Raw genomic sequence first — 20,163 nt, 5'->3', positions numbered from 1 at the left:
AGTCAGCAAGCCATGCCCACCCAGTCACATGACCAAGCCACACCCACAAATTAGGCCACGCCACAGAACCAGTTGTTAAGAAATTTGAATCCCACCCCTGTCCCTAATCATTTTTGTTGCTCTTCTCTGCACTCTTTCTAGAGTCTCCTTTTTTTTTTTCAACAACTTTTTTACATATTGGAAGCAGTCGGTCCCATATTCCAGAGCTGCACTAGTCACAGGACTGGCCCTTTGGTCATCCTGGAGCAGCTGCTCCTCCACCCGGGTGCACCAGCCTGCCATGGACTGGAGGAGTAGTTGCTCTGGGATGACCAAAGGGCCAGTCCTGTGACTACTGCAGCTCTGGAATATGGGACCGACTTTCCCACCAATGTCAGCAAGCCACCGTCAGTCAAAATTCATATGAGTGGTCCATGGGATTTAAAATTATGAGTTTGGTGGTCCCTGAGGTCCAAATGGTTGGCGACCCCTGTTCTAGTCCTAGCTTTTGGTCAAGTGGGAGACGCTATACTATACTGGATAAATGGCTGTCCAGTCTCTTCTTAAACACATCCAGTGTTGAAGTACCCACATCTTTTGAAGGCAGACTGTTCCACTGGTCAATTGTCCTCTCTGTTAGAAAGTTTCTCCTTAATTCCAGGTCATTTTTCTTCTTCTTGATTAGTTTCCATCCATTGTGTCTTGTCTTCTTGCCTTCTGGTTCTATGGAAAATAAGGTGACCCTTTTTCTTTGTGGCAGACTGTCATGCTCCCATTAGAGCCTGAATCTGCGGGGGAAGACGAGCTGGAACTGGAACCGACAGAGATTGAGGGGGCAGCTTAGTTGGCTTCAAGGGAAAATGGGGAAAGGCTGGGCCAGTCAGGCCAGGGCCTTTCAAGATTAAGACAGCTTGTAGCCAGGGAGGAACAGGGGCAGGATGTCCACGAGCGATAGAGCTCGGGCGATGGGCAAGGACCATCCGCTCCTGATCCGAGAGCACGGAGAGTGGAGAGAAGGCGAGAACAGCGCAGACTGACCTGATTACTCGGGAGGAGAGTGCCCTGCCCATCTTCAAAAGGCACACCTGGGGACTGAAACTTAAGGAGATGCTATGGGGAACAAATGCTGAATTCATAGAGTGTTGAGTGCTGACCTCTGAACTTTCCATTGCATTCTTTCTGCACTGATTATCTGGATACTTCGCTTCCTGGATTCTTCAACGTGCCCTGCTGGATTACTTGCTTTGCGACCGTGGTGGGCTGGACTATTTGCAGCCAGAGGCTACTTGAAGTAGGTGCGGCTGTTTGTCATCACTTTGCTCTGGGACTTGCCATAAACATGGGAGCATCTGGGCCAGCTTTCATGCCTAGGGCAGGGCTAGAACTCACAGTCTCCTGGTAATTGGCCCCAAATCACCCAGCCATCTTTCATGCCTAAAGCGGAATTAGAACTCACTGTCTCCTGGTGATTAGCCCCAAGTCACCCATCTGGCTTTCATGACTAAGGCAGGACTAGAACTCACTGTCTCCTGCTGATTGGCTCAAAGTCACACAACCATCTTTCATTCCCAGGTCAGGACTAGAACTCACCATCTCCTGGTGATTGGTCTCAAGTCAGCCAGCTAGCTTTCATGCCTAAGGCGGGACTAGAACTCACTCTGTCCTGGTGATTAGCTCCAAGTCACCCATCTGGCTTTCATGCCTAAGGCGAGACTAGAACTCACTGTCTCCTGGTGATTAGCCCCAAGTCATCCATCTTGCTTTCATGCCTAGGGCAGGACTAGAACTCACTGTCTCCTGCTGATTGGCTCAAAGTCACACAGCCATCATTCATACCTAGGTCAGGACTAGAACTCACCGTCTCCTGTTGATTGAGCCAATGTCACCTCGCTGTTTTTCATGCCTAGTTCAGGACATGAAATCACCACCTCCTGCTTTCTCGCCTGGTGCCCTACCCATTAGACCAAACTGCCTCTCGATATAGAGTTTAGCCTACCCGAGAAAAGGGCGGCTGACATATTCGAAATAATTGATCTCCGGGTAATGCCTTGGAGCAAGAAACTTTACATAGCCTTGTTCTTTTTTCCTTGTTTCTTGACTTTCTTTCTTCTTTTTTTTTTAACCTAGCCAGTCTGCCTCATAGTTCAGCGTGCGTCTTCCATAGTAAGCATGACCTTTTAATAAGAAAGCATCTGGGGATCAATGAGGCATGTGCAGCAGACAAAAGGAACACGGAAGCTCCTTGCTTTCAGCTAAGACCGGACTTAATTTTTCTCTTGCAGCGAGAGGGCACTCTTGCTCTGTCTCCAAAGCTGAAGAGGACAGATGATAAGGAAGCTGCCTTCGCTTTCTCTGGCAACCCAGATCATTCCACACTTGTGTCTTTAAACTCTTGAGGTTCTCCAGCTCTTTGTTCTGACCTCAAAAAAAAAGGCTTCCCCAAAAGCACAAAGCCGACTTCCTCATCCCGATAAAAACCCCTTTTTATTTAGTTTACAGTGAATTCCTCTCCAGACAACAGTCTTTCAAGAGATTTCACAACCACAGACCTTTATCAGGCTGGGAGAGCTGCCAGGCCAATATCTTCCAGACGCCACTCTGTAGCGGACAATACTTGGCAAGAAGTCAGGAACAGATCTTCGCCCTAATGAATTGAACAAATTATTTCTTGCAAACCCCACTCCCCTTTCGCTCCTCTTTTATTCCCTATGGGAGGGTCCATTCAACATCCACCTGTAGCTTTACTCCTGAGTCAACTCTTGTGCCTTAACTGTTCCCTTCATCTGACAGCTCTGTGCATGCGCTCACTGGGAACAGGCTCCAGCTGTTCTTCTACCCCACTGATCTCCAACTCTGAAGGCAGCTGATAACTGTCAGACAGCCCTGGCCCCATCTCTGCCTCCAACGCAGAGCCCTCATCAGTCTTCCCCAGATTCCAGGACTGGCCCAGGTTCCTCCCCAACCTCCTCACTGTCCGAATCTGCTGCTGGCGGGCCACAACATCCTTAGAAAAGAAGCAGCCGTCCAAATTCAGCCATCCAAGAAGGAACTTGGCGGATATGGCAATGACAAATTCTCGTTCCTTACTTTTCTGGGCGCTAATCATTTATTTCTCCGTCTTAATTATCAAACACCAGAGAGGAGGAAAGGCAAAGAGAAAACTGTAACTTAGCTCCTGCCGTTCCCTCTTCGCCTCCTTCAGCATCTCGGAAGGGTGGTGTTTTTCAGAGATAAGAGAACAACGGGTAGTCCTCGAATTACAAACAAAATTAGGACCAACATTTCTGGGGCTGTGGCATTTGTTAAGTGAGTTTTGCCTCCTTCCTTGCCACAGTTGTTAAGGGAATCACTGCGGTCTATAAGTTAGTTCAGTGATTCTGGTTTCCCCATTGACTTTACAAATTGACAGAGTTGGAAGGGACCTTGTAGGTCATCTAGTCCAACCCCCGCACAAGCAGGAGACCCTACACCATATTTGCTATTCTATTCCATTCCATTTTTCAATGGCAAAAAAGATACAATCCTCATACATGTACACTCCTGGGACGATGCTGCCTAAGTCCTGGAGGACCAAAGATGATAAAAAGGGATGGAGTAACTGTCCCTTCCTGAATTGTGATCTTGAACATAGAATCATAGGGCTAGAAGAGTCCTCAGGGATCCTCTAGTCTAACCCTCTGCTCAAGGCAGGAGCCTTACTTCAACCTGGTCAAATGGTTGTCCAGCCTATTTTTGAAATCTCTCGTATCCTTGTTTGCTTGGGATAGCAGTGTTCCAGAATTTGAGGAGCTGCCACAAAGAGGAAGGGGCCAAACTATTTACCAAAGCACCAAAAAGACAAAACAAGAACCAATGGATGGAAACTAATCAAGGAGAGAGCCAACCTAGAACTAAGGAGAAATTTCCTGCCAGTGAGAATAATTAATCAGTGGAACAACTTGCCTCCAGAAGTTGTGGGTGTCCCATCACGGCAGGCTTTCAAGAAGAGACTGGACAGTAACTTGTCTGAAACAATATATGGTTTCATGCTGGACCAGGAGGTTGGACCAGATGACCTCCAAGTTCCCTTCCAACTCTGTTATTCTATGTTCTATGTTTTGCATTGCAAAGTCATGACCTTTCTAGGAAGTGGTTCATTGAAGTATCCCCACAAGGTTCTATAAATATGGTTATTGTTTTAGCAACAGGTACCGAAGCTTTCAGAGTGATTGACTAATTATTAGCAGTTTGAATGAAATATCTCGCTGAGAAACGTTTATAAAAGGCTATTGGGCAAGGTTTGGATGGGATGTGAACGTTCTCCTTTGTGTTTGTGAGTGAGTGAGTGAGTGTGTGTGTGTGTGTGTGTGTGTGTGTGTGTGTGTGTGTAAAACTCCAAAGCTGTGACATATGGTCATTAAACATTGATACTAAATTGCCCCAAGGAGCTGAGGCAGGCATTGTTAGCTTCTGTCTGGAAAAAGAAAGAAAGCTAAATTTATTCTGCAGGTTCTTAATCCATTATTCCCCAGAGGCAGATTATTGCTTTATGGGCAGTCTTATGTCTGAAACCACACACACACACACACACACACACACACACACACACACAAAACAGAGAATCATGTCCCTAGTTGGTTAGATGAACCGTGTCGGTTAGATAAATGTTAATTTTTTTCCTGTGTTGCTTGCTTCATGAGATCAAAGATGAACGGATTTGAACTCTTCCTGTTTTTTTTTTTTTAATCTCTTTCTGCTTTGGTTAGATGTAGTTAAGTGAGGTATGGCTCACGTATAGATCATGTATGGCATGCAAAAGTTTCCATAAAGCTCCAGCTAAAATGATACTCATGAAGGTAGGAAAATTTCTGTGTCCTTAGATCCATCCTTCCTTCCTTCCTTCTTTCCTTCTTTCCTTCCTTCCTTCCTATATATCTACATCTATCTGCCTGCCTGTCTGTCTGTCTGTCTGTCTGTCTATCTATCTATCTATCTATCATCTATCTATCTATCTATCTATCTATCTATCTATCTATCTATCTATCTATCTATTTACATTATATCCTGCCTTTATGATTTTTGCAAATGACTCAGGACAATGAATGTATATGACCATTGCTCTTTTGCTTTCTTTTTTCCTTCTTCTCTCTATCTTCCTTCCTTCCTTCCTTCCTTCCTTCCTTCCTTCCTTCCTTCCTTCCTTCCTTCCTTCCTTCCTTCCTTCCTTTTCTTCCTTGCTTCCTTCCTTCTCAACTATCTATATCTAACTACCCACATACCTATCTGTCGGTCTATCTATTTACATTATATCCTGCCTTTATGATTTTTGCAAATGACTCAGGGCAACAAACCTATATAACCATCCCTCCTTCCCTTTCATAAACAGATCGAATGAGTAGATAAGTAGGTAGATGGAGAGAGAGAGAGATTAGAGAGTTGGATAGATGGATGTATAGATGGATGGATGGATGGGTAGGGAGGTAAGTAGATGGAGAGAGACAGACGGATGCATGGATAGATGGATGGATAGATAGATAGATAGATAGATAGATAGATAGATAGATAGATAGATAGATAGATAGGCAGGCAGGCAGGCAGGCAGACTAGGTAAATAGGTAGACAGAGAGAGAGAAAGATAAAAGAGATGGATAGGTAGGTAGGTAGGTACTGTAGATAGCAGTGAGGCTACTGAATGAATGAAGTCTATTTAAGCTACTCTCATATACCAAGGCTAACCTTTATTGAACCTGATTCACTGGTGTTTAATAAGCTGGCATCTTTAATAGTAAGTAAAACCAGCCTTGGCATCAGTAATTCCAGTGACTCTGGATTGATGGCCACATATGGATAAGCAAATTCAGTAGAAAAATGATGAAAGGCTTATTTTGTTTCAATGCCCTGGAGAATCTTTGCTTGAGGAGGGAGCTGCATTATCTGGGATCTTGTGAGCTGTTGAGCAAAATTTGCAGTTCAGGCTGACACTAATGGAAAGCATCCCAGGAAGTTGCGATGTGTATCAGTTTAAAAAGCTGCCTTTGCAGTTACTGTGTTTTCTAAGACCCGCTAAAGCCTTGGAAAATCACTTTCTATTTTCTGTATTATCTGATAGTATGTCCCACAAGTTGTATCTTCTGTGCTTAGTTTGAATTTATTGAGACGGTGTTCTGTCCTCACTACACGTTAGTCTGTGTGAAGCTCGACGTGCAGCTAAACCCACCTATCCTCCAATAAAAGGTTGGTAGCAATTGTTTTTTGTGAAGTCGTAATTATTCGCTGAAGTCTGTGTCCGTCCTGTTGGGTTGCAGAACCAAACCAGACAGTTACAGAGGTGCAGATGACAGACTCAATCATTCCTCTGTAGAACTGGATCAGCAGCTCCTTGGGCAGTTTGAACTTTCTGAGTTGGCGCAGAAAGAACATTCTTTGTGGTGCCTTTTTGATAATGTTTTTGATGTTAGGTGTCCATTTTAGGTCATGTGATATAGCAGAACCTAGCAATTTGAAGGTCTCTACTGTTGATACTGTGTTGTCTAGTATTGTAAGAGGTGGTACTATGGGAGGGTTTCTCCTAAAGTCTACCACCATTTCTACAGTTTTGAGTGTGTTCAGTTCCAGATTGTTCCAGTTACACCACGGAGCAAGTTGTATAACCTCCTGTCTGTATGTGGATTTGTCGTCTCGAATGAGACCAATCACTGTTGTGTCATCAGCAAACTTCAGTATTTTAACAGATGGATCGTTTGAGATGCAGTCATTGGTATATAGGGAGAAGAGAAGTGGAGAAAGCACACAGTCTTGGGGGGGGCCCTGTGCTGATTGTACAGGTATCGGATGTGATTCCGCCTAGCTTCACCTCCTGCTTCCTGTCTGTTAGGAAGCTTATAATCCACTTACAAGTGTGTTCAGGTACCGCTAGTTGGTTTAATTTACTTAGAAGTGTGTCTGGAATGATGATATTGAATGCTGAACTAAAGTTTACAAAGAGGATACATACAACGAGATCCAAATCCAAGATTGAGCAGTATCGAGTTATTGCTGAACACAACAATTAATAAATACAAGCAATTTAAATCTCATCAGCTATGCTGTGTGTGGGGTGTGTGGATTGGTCCTTGGATGACCATGCGCCACAGATTCTTTTTTTGTGGTTGTCTTCTCCAAATGCTTCCCAGTGAATCTGGCTTCCCAGTGTGCACTTGTTTTGAGAGTGCAGGTTGATGGGTTGGGTCAGCTTCAAGCAATATACTTGGTATTTGTCTCTCCACACACTATATGCGGCTAGAGAGCAACAACAGTATATAAAGATCATATGTTGGGCCATGACAGATGGACTTTAGTGAAAAATAGTCTTGCCAGAGACTTCTGAGATTTTAGCTATCATAATCGTCTACATAGATATTTAGTGTCTGGGAACTGTAGAGACAGGTAGTCCTCAATTTATATCCACTCCCTTCCAGCACTGATGATGTTAAGTAGTTGGGTGATGAAGCGTCTGCAAGAAACAGCCAAGCTCACAGTCACCAAGGACCACACAGTCCTCTTCCTCTTCCTCCTCCTCTTCCTCCTCCTCCTCCTGATCCTTTCCACACACCTCACTTTCTTCTAGCACTGATCAGGTTACCTGGTTGGGTCCTAAAACGTCTGCAAGAAAACAACCAAGGGCCAGAGAGCACCAAAGACGCCACAGTTCAACCCTGAGCCGCAAAAATTTTCTTCTGTTGCTAATCAAAGTTTATCCATCTTGACAAGATCTGTCAACTTCACCAGTCATTCCTCCATAGCGGATAGCATCAAATCTTTCCATACCTGTATATTTAAAAAACCCACTGCAGGAATCCTAGGCTAAAATAATGTACCGTGACTTTTTTCTAACTGTTTTATCCATCAAACCTAAGGAGGAAAAGTTCTGTCTACAATTGAAAAGATTGAATTATCATTCTTTATGTCTGCGACTAATATTGGACCAATAACTTGTAATCTTCAATTTTCCTCTGGCCTTCCACTTTATTGTCAGGAAATACAAATGGTTCAAAATCTATACCTAATTAGATGCTATTGGAAAGATAATTGTAACAGCCTCTGTAGAAGCACTGCAGAAATTATATCTCAATTTCTTTATCTTCTTCTCCTTCTAAGACACTGTTTATTAGGAAGGCATTTATATTCTTAACTGCTATCTAAATGAAGGTCTAGTTTTAATAGAAAGTCACAAACATACAAAATCCCAAGTATGCAAAATGCCATCTGTGAATTGTATACTTGAATCCTGCCTTCCTCACTTGCTGTTTTATTTTGGATTTGTGCTAAAAGGCTTCCACAAATGCTCAGACTTAAAACAAAACCATCTGTGTTCCTCATAGAACATACAATAATAAAGTTGGAAGGGACCTTGGAGGTCTTCTAGTCCAACCCCCTGCTCAAGCAGGAGATCCTATACTGTTCCAGACAAATGGTTGCCCAGTCTCTTTGTTTAACAGATGAACAGAGTTGGAAAGGACCTTGTAGGTCATCTAGTCCAACCCCCACCCAAGCAGGAGATCCTACACCATTTCCGACAAACCTTAATCTTAGACAAAACTTTAACCTTAGACTGTCTACTATTGACCTCACCCCTTTCCTAAGAGGTCTGTAAGGGGCGTGCATAAACGCACCAATGTGCCTACCTTCCCTGTCCTATTGTTTCTTTTATTTTTTTTATATGTACCCATTTCAAATATTCATAACTATGTATATACTTATACCTATTATCTTGTAAGCGATTGACAAATCAAAATAAATAAAATAAATAAATAAATGGCAGTCCAATCTCTTCTTGAAAGTCTCAAGTGATAAAGCTCCCACAACTTCCGAGGGCAACTTCTGTTCCATTGGTTGATTGTTCTCACTGTCAGAAAAATTTCTCCTTATTTCTAGGTTGAATCTCTCCTTGTTCACTTTCCATCCATTATTCCTTGTCTGGCCTTCAAGTGCTTTAGAAAATAGCTTGACCCCTTCCTCCTCTCTGTGGCAGCCCCTCAAATATTGGAAGACTGCTATCCTATCTCCCCTGATCCTTCTCTTCACTAGACTAGCCAAGCCTGGTTCCTGTAACCATTCTTCATATGTTTTAGTCTCCAGTCCCCTCATCATCCTGGTTGCTCTTCTCTGTACTTTTTCCACAGCCTCAACATCTTTTTTATAGTGTGGTGACCAAAACTGGATGCAGTACTCTAGGTATGGTTGTCCGCGTTCCAGCGAACCTCCATTCCAATCAGTAACTCCGAGACAAGCATAATCTCAAAAAGTACCTTTATTAGAATAGCACGTGGCACATCTGTAGAATCTCAAAACTAAAAGTTTTCCGGACTTCCCACAATGTCCCAAACTACAATCGATTCCCTTTTCTCTCATCATCACATCACATGGACCAATCACGATCTGTCCCAGTGTAAGATCCCCTTTTTCTCTCTGCTGCGCCACACTTAATAACATTGAACTAAGAAAAGAATCTTATTTTGTCTACTTAGAGCTGCTCAGTTGAAATCACACACACCCCTCCCACTTTCTCAGGCTACGTGGCAGCGTGGAATATGGCTTCCAAAGCTAACGGGTCTTACTAAGGCTTTATAGTGTTAGTACCTTACTAGAGGCTTTTTGAAAGCCTCCAGTGATGGAGCACGCACACCTTCTGAGGGTAAGTCCTTCCATTGGTTAATTGTTCTCACTAGCAAGAAATTTTTATCCTTTGTCCTAAGTTGGTTATCTCCTTGATTCGTTTCCAGACGTTGTTTCTTATTTTGCCTTTTGGTACTTTGTAAAATAGTTTCCCACCCCACCAACCTCTCAAAGGTTGCCCCAAAGAAGAGGGAGTCAACCTATTCTCCGAAGCACCTGAAGGCAGGACAAGAAGCAACGGGTGGAAACTGAACAAAGAGAGAAGCAACTTAGAACTAAGGAGAAATTTCTTGACAGTTAGAACAGTTAATCACTGGAACAACTTGCCACCAGAAGTTGTGGATGCTTCAAAACCTGGAAGCTTTTAAGAAGAGATTGGACAACAATTGTCTGAAATGGTATAAGGTTTCCTGCCTAAGCAGGGGGTTGGACTAGAAGACCTCCAGGATCCCTTCCAACTCTGTTCCTCTCTTATTCTCCAATATTTTGATCTGCCTTGTAGGACATTGTCTAAATGGAATCTGCCCTTATTCATCTTGATCTTACAGTGACCTCCCAAAGAAATAGTGCCCTGCCAATTTCTCCCTTTCTTAATTGAATTGCACCTTAATTGCACATTTCCTTGAAGCAACAGAGGTTGCAACCAACTTAGCAGTACGGATACATAACTGAGTCTTTTCTTTACTTATTCTGTTCTACAAAGCAATCAAAGCAGTGTGTGCATATCTATCTGTCTGTGACACATACATACAAACAGCTCGCCCTCAACTTAGAACCTTAAAGGGGTCTACCCGTTATGGTCATAAAGCGAGTCATTCACCCAGGTTTACAACCTTTCCTTTCTTTCTTTGTTTCTTCCTTCCCTCTCTTTTCCTTCCTTCCTTCCTTCCTTCCTTCCTTCCTTTCTTTTCATTTCTGCAGGGAGAACAGAGAAACTTGTGTGATTTTCTGTCTGGTTCTGTCACTGTGGATGAGAATAGTTTTAGGACTGAAAGAGAACGAATGATACATGGTTAAGAGACTTACAGTAGTAAGTTGTACAAAGGAGGCATCTTATTGTACAAATAATTGATTTTAAATTAACAAATGTTTACCTATTGTCCTGCTTTTAGCCTTTTTTGGAGTGTGGCTGCTGGTGTGTGTGTGTGTGTGTGTGTGTGTGTGTGTGTAATCTCTATACATATATCCATACATATATGCACGTTTGTACACATATAGAAATGTCTGACTTGTGCAATTTATGGGGGGTATACATACACAAGGTTGGATTTCTGCTGGAATTGATGACTAGATTGACACCGTGAGTTAGGTGAGCATAATATGGATTTTTTGCTTGCATTTTAGATAGAAGAAAGATAGATAGATAGATAGATAGATAGATAGATAGATAGATAGATAGATAGATAGATAGATGCGAGATAGATGAGAGAGTGAGATGAGAGAGAGATGATAGAAAGATAGATGAGAGAGAGATAAATGAGAGAGAGAGAGATGATAGATAGGAAAGAGATAAGAGAGATGAGAGAGAGATGAGAGATTGATAGATCGATAGATTGATAGATCTAGATTCTAGGTCGATAGATGAGCGAGAGAGATAGAGAGAGAGAAATAATAGATAGATAATAGATGAGAGAGAAAGATAATTAAATACATAGCTACATTACATTACATACATACATACATGAGACAGACAGACAGACAGTATATTTGTAGCTCAGAAGTCATGTGGTGTCCTTGATGCCTTTGAGCTTGCTTGTTTTGTGTGGACCTTTCATTATCCAATTAGGTAATGTATTTTTAGCACTTATGGTGTAACCTAATTGAATAATGGACCATCCACAAAAAAACAACTAAGCTCAGAGAACATCAAGGACAAGAAAAAGAATGTGAAAGAGAAAGGGAGACAGAGAGATTAATATTTTCTGCCCATTTTGTGGAGATGATCCTCAATTCAGAATCATCTTCTTTGATCCTTCATTCTTGCTCTTCTCAGGTTCAGGACAAGTTCCGTCTGGACCTGTCTGATGAGGAAGCTGTCCACTACATGCAGAGCCTGATTGACGAGAGCGTCCATGCTCTTTTTGCAGCGATGGTGGAACAGATCCACAAGTTTGCTCAGGTAAGAACTTCATCGAGATTCTCCTAGAAACTAGAAGTTTTGGGTCTCCTCTTTCCTCATCTAACAGAATTAAAGATTGCCATCAGGAAGGCAACCATATTCTCTCCTCAGAACAGTGATGGCTAATCCCCCAGATCAAACATAGACCCCACAAAATGTTTGATATGAAGTCTTTATGAGGTAACGCTGCTAGAATTCAGCATCAAAGTGGTTAATGGTCATTGGGGCACTTCTTTCCCCTTCCTCAAAATTAGGAGTGAATAGGAATGGGAGACCTTCTGGAATGTTCTCTCTTGTGTTTCTCCTTGTCGGATTGTCAAGGCATATTCAAGGAAACACTTCAATTAAAAAAAACTGAATATAAAAATTAAGAGATAAGGTACAGATCTTGAAACCTGCAAGAGTAACTTCCAGCTCTCTTTTATGTGTGAGTCCATTAAAGCACAGCTTTATTATGTTTATAAATACTTCACCATGGTGAATATATCCAACGCACCTTCCTCCTTCTGTTTTCCCCACAACAACAACCCTGTGAGGTGAGTTGGGGCTATAAGAAAGGGGCTGAATGGTCTCCTAGTGATTGGTCCAAAGTCACCCAGCTGGCTTTCGTGGCTAAGGCAGGACTAGAACTCACAGTCTCCTGGTGATTGGCCCAAATTCACCTAGCCAACTTTCATGCCTAAGGTGGGACTAGAACTCACAGTCTCCTGGTGATTGGCCCAAAATCATCCATCTGGCTTTCACAGGACTTGTTGTTGGCTGTTGTTAATTGTGAAGTCGTGTCTGACCCATTGTGACCCCATGGACAACGTTCCTCCAGACCTTCCTGTCCTCTACCATCTTCTGGAGTCCATTTAAGCTCACGCCGACTGCTTCGGTGACTCCCTCCAGTCGCCTCCTTCTCTGCCATCCCCTTCTTCTTCTTTTTCCCTCAACTGTTCCCAGCATTAGGCTCTTCTCCAATGAGTCCTTCCTTCTCATGAGGTGGCCAAAGTCTTTGAGTTTCACCTTCAGAATCTGGCCTTCTAAAGAGAAATCAGGGTTGATCTCATCTAGGACTGACTGGTTGGATCACCTTGCACTCCAAGGGACTTGCAGGAATCTTCTCCTCCAGCACCAGAGTTCAAAGGCCTCCATTCTTTGGCGCTCAGCCTTTCTTATCGTCCAACTTTCACAACCATGCATTGCAGTTGGGAAAACCAGGACTACAACTCCCAATCGCCCAGAGACAAAATTCATTGCAAAGATATTTCTTCTTGTTCTGCTGTTCTACCGAAGCTCAGAGGCTCTTCATAACATTCATTTACATTCTTTCAAGAGAGTTGCTGTGGCCACCTGGAGGTTTATCTGTCTCCTGAGGGTCACCGGGTGGCCTCAACAATTCTCTAAAAGAATGCAAATGACCAACTGTCCAGAAGGAGTATAAATCTTTCCATTCAGTCATTCCACCATCCAGTCAGAGCTGAAGCAGCTTCTTGGATGAGAAGCGAAACATCTTCAGAGAAAAACCAGAAAGTCCAGTTGCCTCAGACCTGGATGACAGAGAACCTCCATAGATATTTTCCTATGTGTTTACTCTTGGTTCTGCCTGGCAGGTTTCTTCTTTTAATTAGAAGGACAATCAATTGCTGCTTTAATTCCTCCACAAAGTGACTCATGAAGTTGACAGTTTTTACAAGAACAGATACTTATTAAAACCTCTTATCTGAACCAGCGTAGCCAACTGTCCTGTTGATTTTTGTTTCGCCCCTATGGTTAGGCTCTTCTCCCACCAACCCCACCCTAAAAAAATATGATCTATTTGACAAGAAAAACAGATTGTTTGGGGTTTCTGTATGAACCAGATGCGTAGTATGAACCAAGATAATCCCAATGGTGCGTTTTTTCAAGCACGACCTTCTGGTTTTCTTTGATGCATTTGCTTCTCACAGGAGCTTTCCTGTTGTTCTTTGGATCATTTCCCTTTTCGTTGAAGCCACTAAGAGATTCATCTGTGTCCTCAGGGTCACCTGAGTGGCGCAAATGGGTGTGGAGCCTTCTTGGAACTGTTGAAAGGACTGGGTTGTAGACTGGAGATAAGTGATCCCATATCCTTCCCCCTCTGTTGAGAGAAGGCTGTTCAGTTTTGATACAGATAGCTCAATGACTCTCTAAAAGAATGCAAATGTTGATGATGCTGTTGTCCCAAATCATTGGCCATTGTCTTAACTTATTGCACAAAATGTGAGCTTGCAGGAGATGAGCTGGAAGGTGAGGTTAAACGTGTCATCTGTTTGGAATCATTGTGCAGCCACAAGAGACCCAAATCCTGGCCCCCATGAATTCTGTTGACCCTTACATAGTGCCAGTTTAGCTGTGATTGTTACTTGACCACATTCTGATGTATTGGTCTCTCTCATGTTTCCTCTTCCCACCATATGTATATTCCAAACTGATGACATATTTAACTCCGCCTGCTCGTCTCCTACAGAGCTCTTCTGAATGGCTTACCAAACTCAATTTCTGTAACCTCAAATGATTTTAAAAAATCATTTACTGTTCAAACAGAATAAGTTTCCAATAAGTGTAATAAATTATCAGTAGACACCATAAATTTACCAATAAGCGTCTTGATGTGAGAAACACACAAAAACTGTAGCTTGAGTTTTAAACGTACTTAGCACAACTTTGGAAAGCACAGGAAGAAACAGTCTGGTCCCTCTTTCCTTATTTTGAGGGTGGGTGGGAGGGATTGGTAGAGAGATACATTTTACTTCCCTTCAGAAAGTTAAATATTCCCCAGGCCATCAAAAGGTTGCCCAGTCTTTTATGCTGGTTTGTAAAAATTCCTCCAAGATAATTTCATGTAAAGCACTCTCAAAACAGCTATTTTAGTGTTAAGTATTATGCCACAGTATCCCTTTGAGCACACTTAGAATTGGGTTTTTTTTTTCCTCTCTCTGTTCTTGGTTCTTTGCCAGGTAAATTTTAACTCGTTCCTTCCTTCTCTTCCCTCCACTGTCAGACTAATAAAGCTTGCCAGATATAATACAGGGAAAGAAACTAAATATAGTCTCATAAGGCTTGAAGGAACACAGGTTGTACTATTTGATAATGCCGTACCTTTTCATAGAGGACAGGTGTCAATCCAAAGCTAAGAACGTCAGCTTTGGAAGCCATTTTTTTATGTGGAAGCTTCGAGGCTGCCACATTCGATGCCTGGGAATTTGGGAGAAGGGATTTCATAGTGGGGTAGACCAGACACAACAACATTCTTTCTCAGAGAGTCAAGGACATGTTGCCCTGCACTTGGAGGGGAGGTCTCCAGTTGGGACGAAGACTTGATAGGGCCATGTGATGGACTGGTGAGTGGCAGGGGACGGATCTTTGATTTCTGTTTTGGGAAGGGAAAACCTGAAATTCTCAGATTCAGGTTTTTCCAGATGTGCCAATATGACAACTCTAATAAAATGGAACTTTGAAGAATTGATTGTCTCGCAGTTTATTGGTTTGGAGTTAGTTGGAATGCTGACAGAGAAATGGTTAGGAAAATTAAGCTTCATTCTCAACCATCTTCAACTGGGTATCAATAGAAGATATAATTCAGGGTTGAACTGTTGGGTCCTTGATGCTCTCTGAGTTTGGTTGCTTTCTTGCAGATATTTCATTACCCAACTAGGAAACATCATCCTTGCACATCTTAGATGAGGGAATAAATGGGGAACGCATCAAATTTGCAGATGACAGTAAGCTGGCAGGAATAGCCAACACCCCAGAAGTTCAGGATCCAAAAAGATCTTTACAGCTGGAATCATGGGTCCTATCTAACAAAATGAATTTTAATGTGGATGAAAGCGAAGTTTTACATTTAGGCAGGAAAAACCAAAGGAATAAGTATAGATTAGGCAAGACTTGGCTCAAAAATAGTAACTGTGGGGGGACCTTGGAGTCCTAGTTGATAATCACTTGAATATGAGCCAGCAATATGCGGCAGCAGCCAAAAATGCTAATACAACCCTGGGTTGTATAAACAGGGACATAAAATCAAAATAACGTGAAATATTAATACCACATTATAAAACCCTAGTTAAGGTCACACCTGGAATACTGCATCCAGTTTCGGTCGCCATACAACAAAAAAGGTGTTGAGACTTTAGAAAAAGTTCAGAGAAGAGCAACTAAGATGATCAAAGGCCTGGAGACTAAAACATATGTCCTAAAACATATATCCTTCCACAATTGAAGGATTTTGATTTGGCTAGTTTAGAAAAAAGGACGAAAGGGGACATGATAGCAGTCTTCCAATATTTGAGGGCTGCCTCAAAGACAAGGGGGTCAAATATTCTCCAAAGCACCCGAAGGCAGGGCAAGAAGCAACGGGTGGAAATTCCTCAAGAGGGAAATCCAATCTGGAACCACAGTGTCAGTCCTGCCCCATTCCGATCCCTTAGGAAAGAAAGACCCTCAACTCCATGTGGTCGAAGTGATAGGTTCTTTTACTAAAAGATTCGGGCTGCAGTGAAGTCAGGCTAGAACTAAATTTCCCACACTTAAAAGATACAAAACATTTCCCCTCCCCCCATGACCAGTCTTTCTTCAATGAAGATTCATCTAGGTGTTTTGAGAATGCTGAGATGTTCCTCAGGGTATATGGCCTTGAGTGCTGGCACAAACTGGTCCTGACCTTCTCTGTTCTTCGTCAAGCTGTTATTTCTCCCCTTCCCCATTTTTTTTGCCCATTTGTTCATCCACCTGTTGAAAGGCTGCAAATGCCTTTCTTCCGAGGGTTCTTTTTTCCTGCTGGGAGTATTTTCAGAGTTAAGACACAGACAGACAGCTATTTGAAAGCAAGTTTGCTTTAATTTTCAGGAAGGCAAGAGATAGCAAGAAGTCTGCGTTCCTGGAGCTAGCTCGGGCACGTGTAATAAGCTCCTGATTTTTATACCTGTCCTTCTTCGTGTGTGAGTGCTTAAGTCCTGTGGGGGGGTTGTCTCCATTTCCGTCAGGGGGTAAACTCTGCAGGGTGGTTTGATTGGATTATTAGTTTCATTTCCCATATTTGTTTAGTGGCAATCTCCTGTCTGCTATCGGTCTTTTGTCTTATTTGTTTTGCTGATTTGGCATGGCCCATTGTCTGCAAGGGATTTTGGTCCTAGCTTTAATTACCTGGCTTTTGCCTAGGGGGCTTCTTTCAATACCTTTTATCAAATCTCTTTTCCTATGCAAGTTTGCTTTTATGGCTAGCCTGATGTTCCCCTCGCATTTTTCCTACTTGGATGTCACCCCTGCCCTGGTGAAGTTCCCTTTCCACACACCCATGCCCCCTCCCCCCTCGCATTTGATGGCAGAATGCCAGTGAGTCACCAGGCCAAAGATGGCGAACGTGACATCAAGAGGAATTTCCTCACAGTGAGAATGATTCATGTGAGAATAATCACAAAATACAGCTGGAGGCACGTGAACTATATGAAAGAGCTTTATTATTAAGCTTTTGCAAAAGGGAATTCTGTTCATAACAGAAAACATTTTCCCCAGGAAGGCTGGGGTTTATATATACAAGTTCAAATATACAGTCTCTGCCCCTTTCCTGGGTTCACAACCTATCCAGCTATGTAATTCCCTACGCCATACCCATAGTATACCACCTGTTTCCTTATCTTTGGAAACCACCCTTGTTCTCATGGCATCTTCCTGTTAAGTTCTTCTGAAAACAATGGATCATTAACCAGTTCCATTCAGGTCAGAATGACTTAGCATCTCCTTCTCATATCTTTAAGCCAAGATATACAACCCCCATGTTCCAGCCCAAAACCTGACATTTTACTTTATAACATAACAACATAACAAATTACAAAACATATTTTTTTCCGGTTAAATAGTTATATAATTGTCCAGTAATCATTCTGGAAGGCCCCATCTTGAACAAAGATGGAGTCTCTTTTGTTCTTCATTATCTCACGTGTAATTTGCAATACATATGTTATCTCCACATATAACAATTAATCAATAGAACAGCTTGCCTCTCAAAGTTGTGAGTGCTTCAACACCAGGAGGTTTTCAAGAAGAGATTGAACTACCATTTGTCCAGGCAAGGGGGTTAGACTAGAAAACCTCCAAAATCCCTTCCAACCCTAAGATTCTACAACTATAATAACAAAGTCAGAAAGGACCTTGGAGGTCTTCTAGTCTGTTCCCCTCCTCAAGCAGGAAACCCTTTACCATTTCAGGCAAATGGTTATTCAACCTCTTTTTAAAAACCTCCAATATTCAGAAGTTCCTGAAGTTTGAAAGCATTGAGATTGTTCCTAGTTAGCCCAGGGCATTCCTGTATAAACCCCATAGATGAAAGTAAATATCTATATCTATATCTATATCTATATCTATATCTATATCTATATCTATATCTATCTATCTATCTATCTATCTATCTATCTATCTATCTATCTATCTATCTATCTTAAGTTTTCGCGGGTACTTACATGTATGGCATTCAGCTTTGTTTGGGTGTTTTCCCATGTCATTGTAGTTGTGCTTTTAAAGTTGTAGCAAAGTGTCGGCAGAATCTCATCTGCCATCATCAGGCTTCTGTATAGTATTCATCTGGATGAACACTATACAGAATACAGATGAACACTATACAGAAGCCTGATGATGGCAGATGAGATTCTGCCAAAACGTTGCTACAACTTTAAAAGCACAACTACAATGACGTGGGAAAATACCCGAACAAAGCTGAATGCCATATATATATAAATAAATAATAGGGATTTTTTTTTAAAAAAAAAAGTTCCTTAATGTTTTCTTTTTCTTTCCCTCATTCAGTACTGGAGAAAATGAGACCTCATCACTTCTGAAAGCAAAAAAAAAAATCCAGCTGCTTCCTGAAACTGCTCAAGAGAACATCCTACAAGGATGCAATTTTTCTACCATGGATAATGAATTTATCCAGAATTGCCATTCTAATCTAGGGCAAAGGTGTATGTTCCTCACTCTGGGCTATCAGACACAGTTTGGAAAAAAAAAAAAAAAAGGCCAATGCTGCCCAGAACCACAATGACAAGAAGAAAATAAATGTCCGATGTTTTTTGAAGGACATATATGCACTTATTACTGTGGTCCCTCTAGAAGAACACAACTATGGAGAGATACGTGTGGCCAAAGCTTATGAACTTGGAATGGAAATTTGGTGTTATTTCTAAAACTTGAGCTGGACCTACCTTTTAGAGTAGGTTAGTTCCTACAGATGCTATAGATCTTTTTTAGAAGCTCTTTACAAGCTCTCATCAGATCTGGACCTTAACCAGAAAGCAAAGTCCTCAAAAGATATTCAGCGTCGGACTTCAAATGCCTGATGGGAAAAGAATGAAAGTTTTCATTTTCCATACAACAACATAATGTATGTTTGACTGTATATGCCAAATCTAATAAAATGATTTTGGGACGAACTTAAGTTCTTATTTAAGCTTCTTCGGCTTCGTTCTTCTGCTCTGCACAGCCTTAAATATAAAAATCCATTTAAAGATTTATTTCTAGCCTTTCTGTTCCAGATAGGCCCACTTCAGCTTGGTATCAAGTTCTTTTAATGATCCCATAATGCCGGGTGAAGTCTGGTGAACTGAACGGAGCTGGGTGTTTACTGACCAGATGCCCTTCCTATCGCCAATGCGGACTTTTATTCAGCAGATATATTCTCGGTGTGCCCAGAGAGAAAAGTATCTGCCTCTATCCAGGATCGAACTCACAGCCTCCTGATTGTGAAGCGAGAGCTCAACCTTTAGGCCAGCGCACCACGCTTCAGCTTGATATGATTGACACTAAATCTAGGATCTCTTAACTCTTAGGCTAATATTTTGAAATTGGGTTACCACTTAACTCTTACAGAAAAGAACCAAGCCAACTGCAGGCTGTGCTCAACTTACAACCATCCATTTAGCAATTGTTTGAAGTAACAACGGCACTGAAGAAAAGGGACTTACAACTAGCTGATCCTCGCACTTACCACCGTTGCAGGTCATGTCATCCAAATTTGGGTTGTTTACGAACTTCCCAGCCATCTTCCAACAAGCAAAGACAATGGGGGAAGCCAAATTCACTTAATGACCACATGATTCCCTTAACAACTGCAGTGATTTTCTGAACTGTGGCAAAACAGGTAAAATCAGGCACAACTCACTGAACATCTTGCTTAGCAGCAGAATGTCAGGGTTCCAAGTAACGTACCCATAGCAAACAGAACTCTTATTGGATAGATAATATTGGCACAGACTGGTGAAAAACCGACACTAACTATTCCCGTGGTTTTCACCTAATTGAAAGTAAACGTTTTCTCCCCTTTTCTCAAACAATCAGTCACATGCTCCATTCAAAGCTGTGATGACCCAGGGTGGGATACAAAAGCAACCAAGTCACAAAAACCGGCAAAGTCCCTTTTAATTCCTTCATCTTGGTTTCAA

General features: G+C 42.0%; 1 protein-coding gene across 2 annotated transcripts in view; it reads left to right on the top strand.

The window, feature by feature from the left end:
- Positions 1-19,155, top strand: part of PIK3C3 (phosphatidylinositol 3-kinase catalytic subunit type 3) — a 105,365-nt gene extending 86,210 nt beyond the window's left edge. For both annotated transcript variants that reach the window (XM_026713897.2, XM_087927554.1), the window contains 2 exons: positions 11,606-11,731; positions 18,533-19,155. In XM_026713897.2, the coding sequence (XP_026569682.1) occupies positions 11,606-11,731; positions 18,533-18,547 (141 nt within the window). In that variant the 3' untranslated portion in view covers positions 18,548-19,155. The remainder of the gene's footprint in view (positions 1-11,605; positions 11,732-18,532) is intronic.
- Positions 19,156-20,163: the final 1,008 nt, after the last annotated feature.

Source organism: Pseudonaja textilis, chromosome 2 (genome assembly GCF_049901715.1).
Source record: "Pseudonaja textilis isolate UNSWEBS1 chromosome 2, rPseTex1.2, whole genome shotgun sequence".
NCBI lineage: Eukaryota > Metazoa > Chordata > Lepidosauria > Squamata > Elapidae > Pseudonaja > Pseudonaja textilis.
This window is presented reverse-complemented; position numbering and strand designations above follow the sequence as displayed.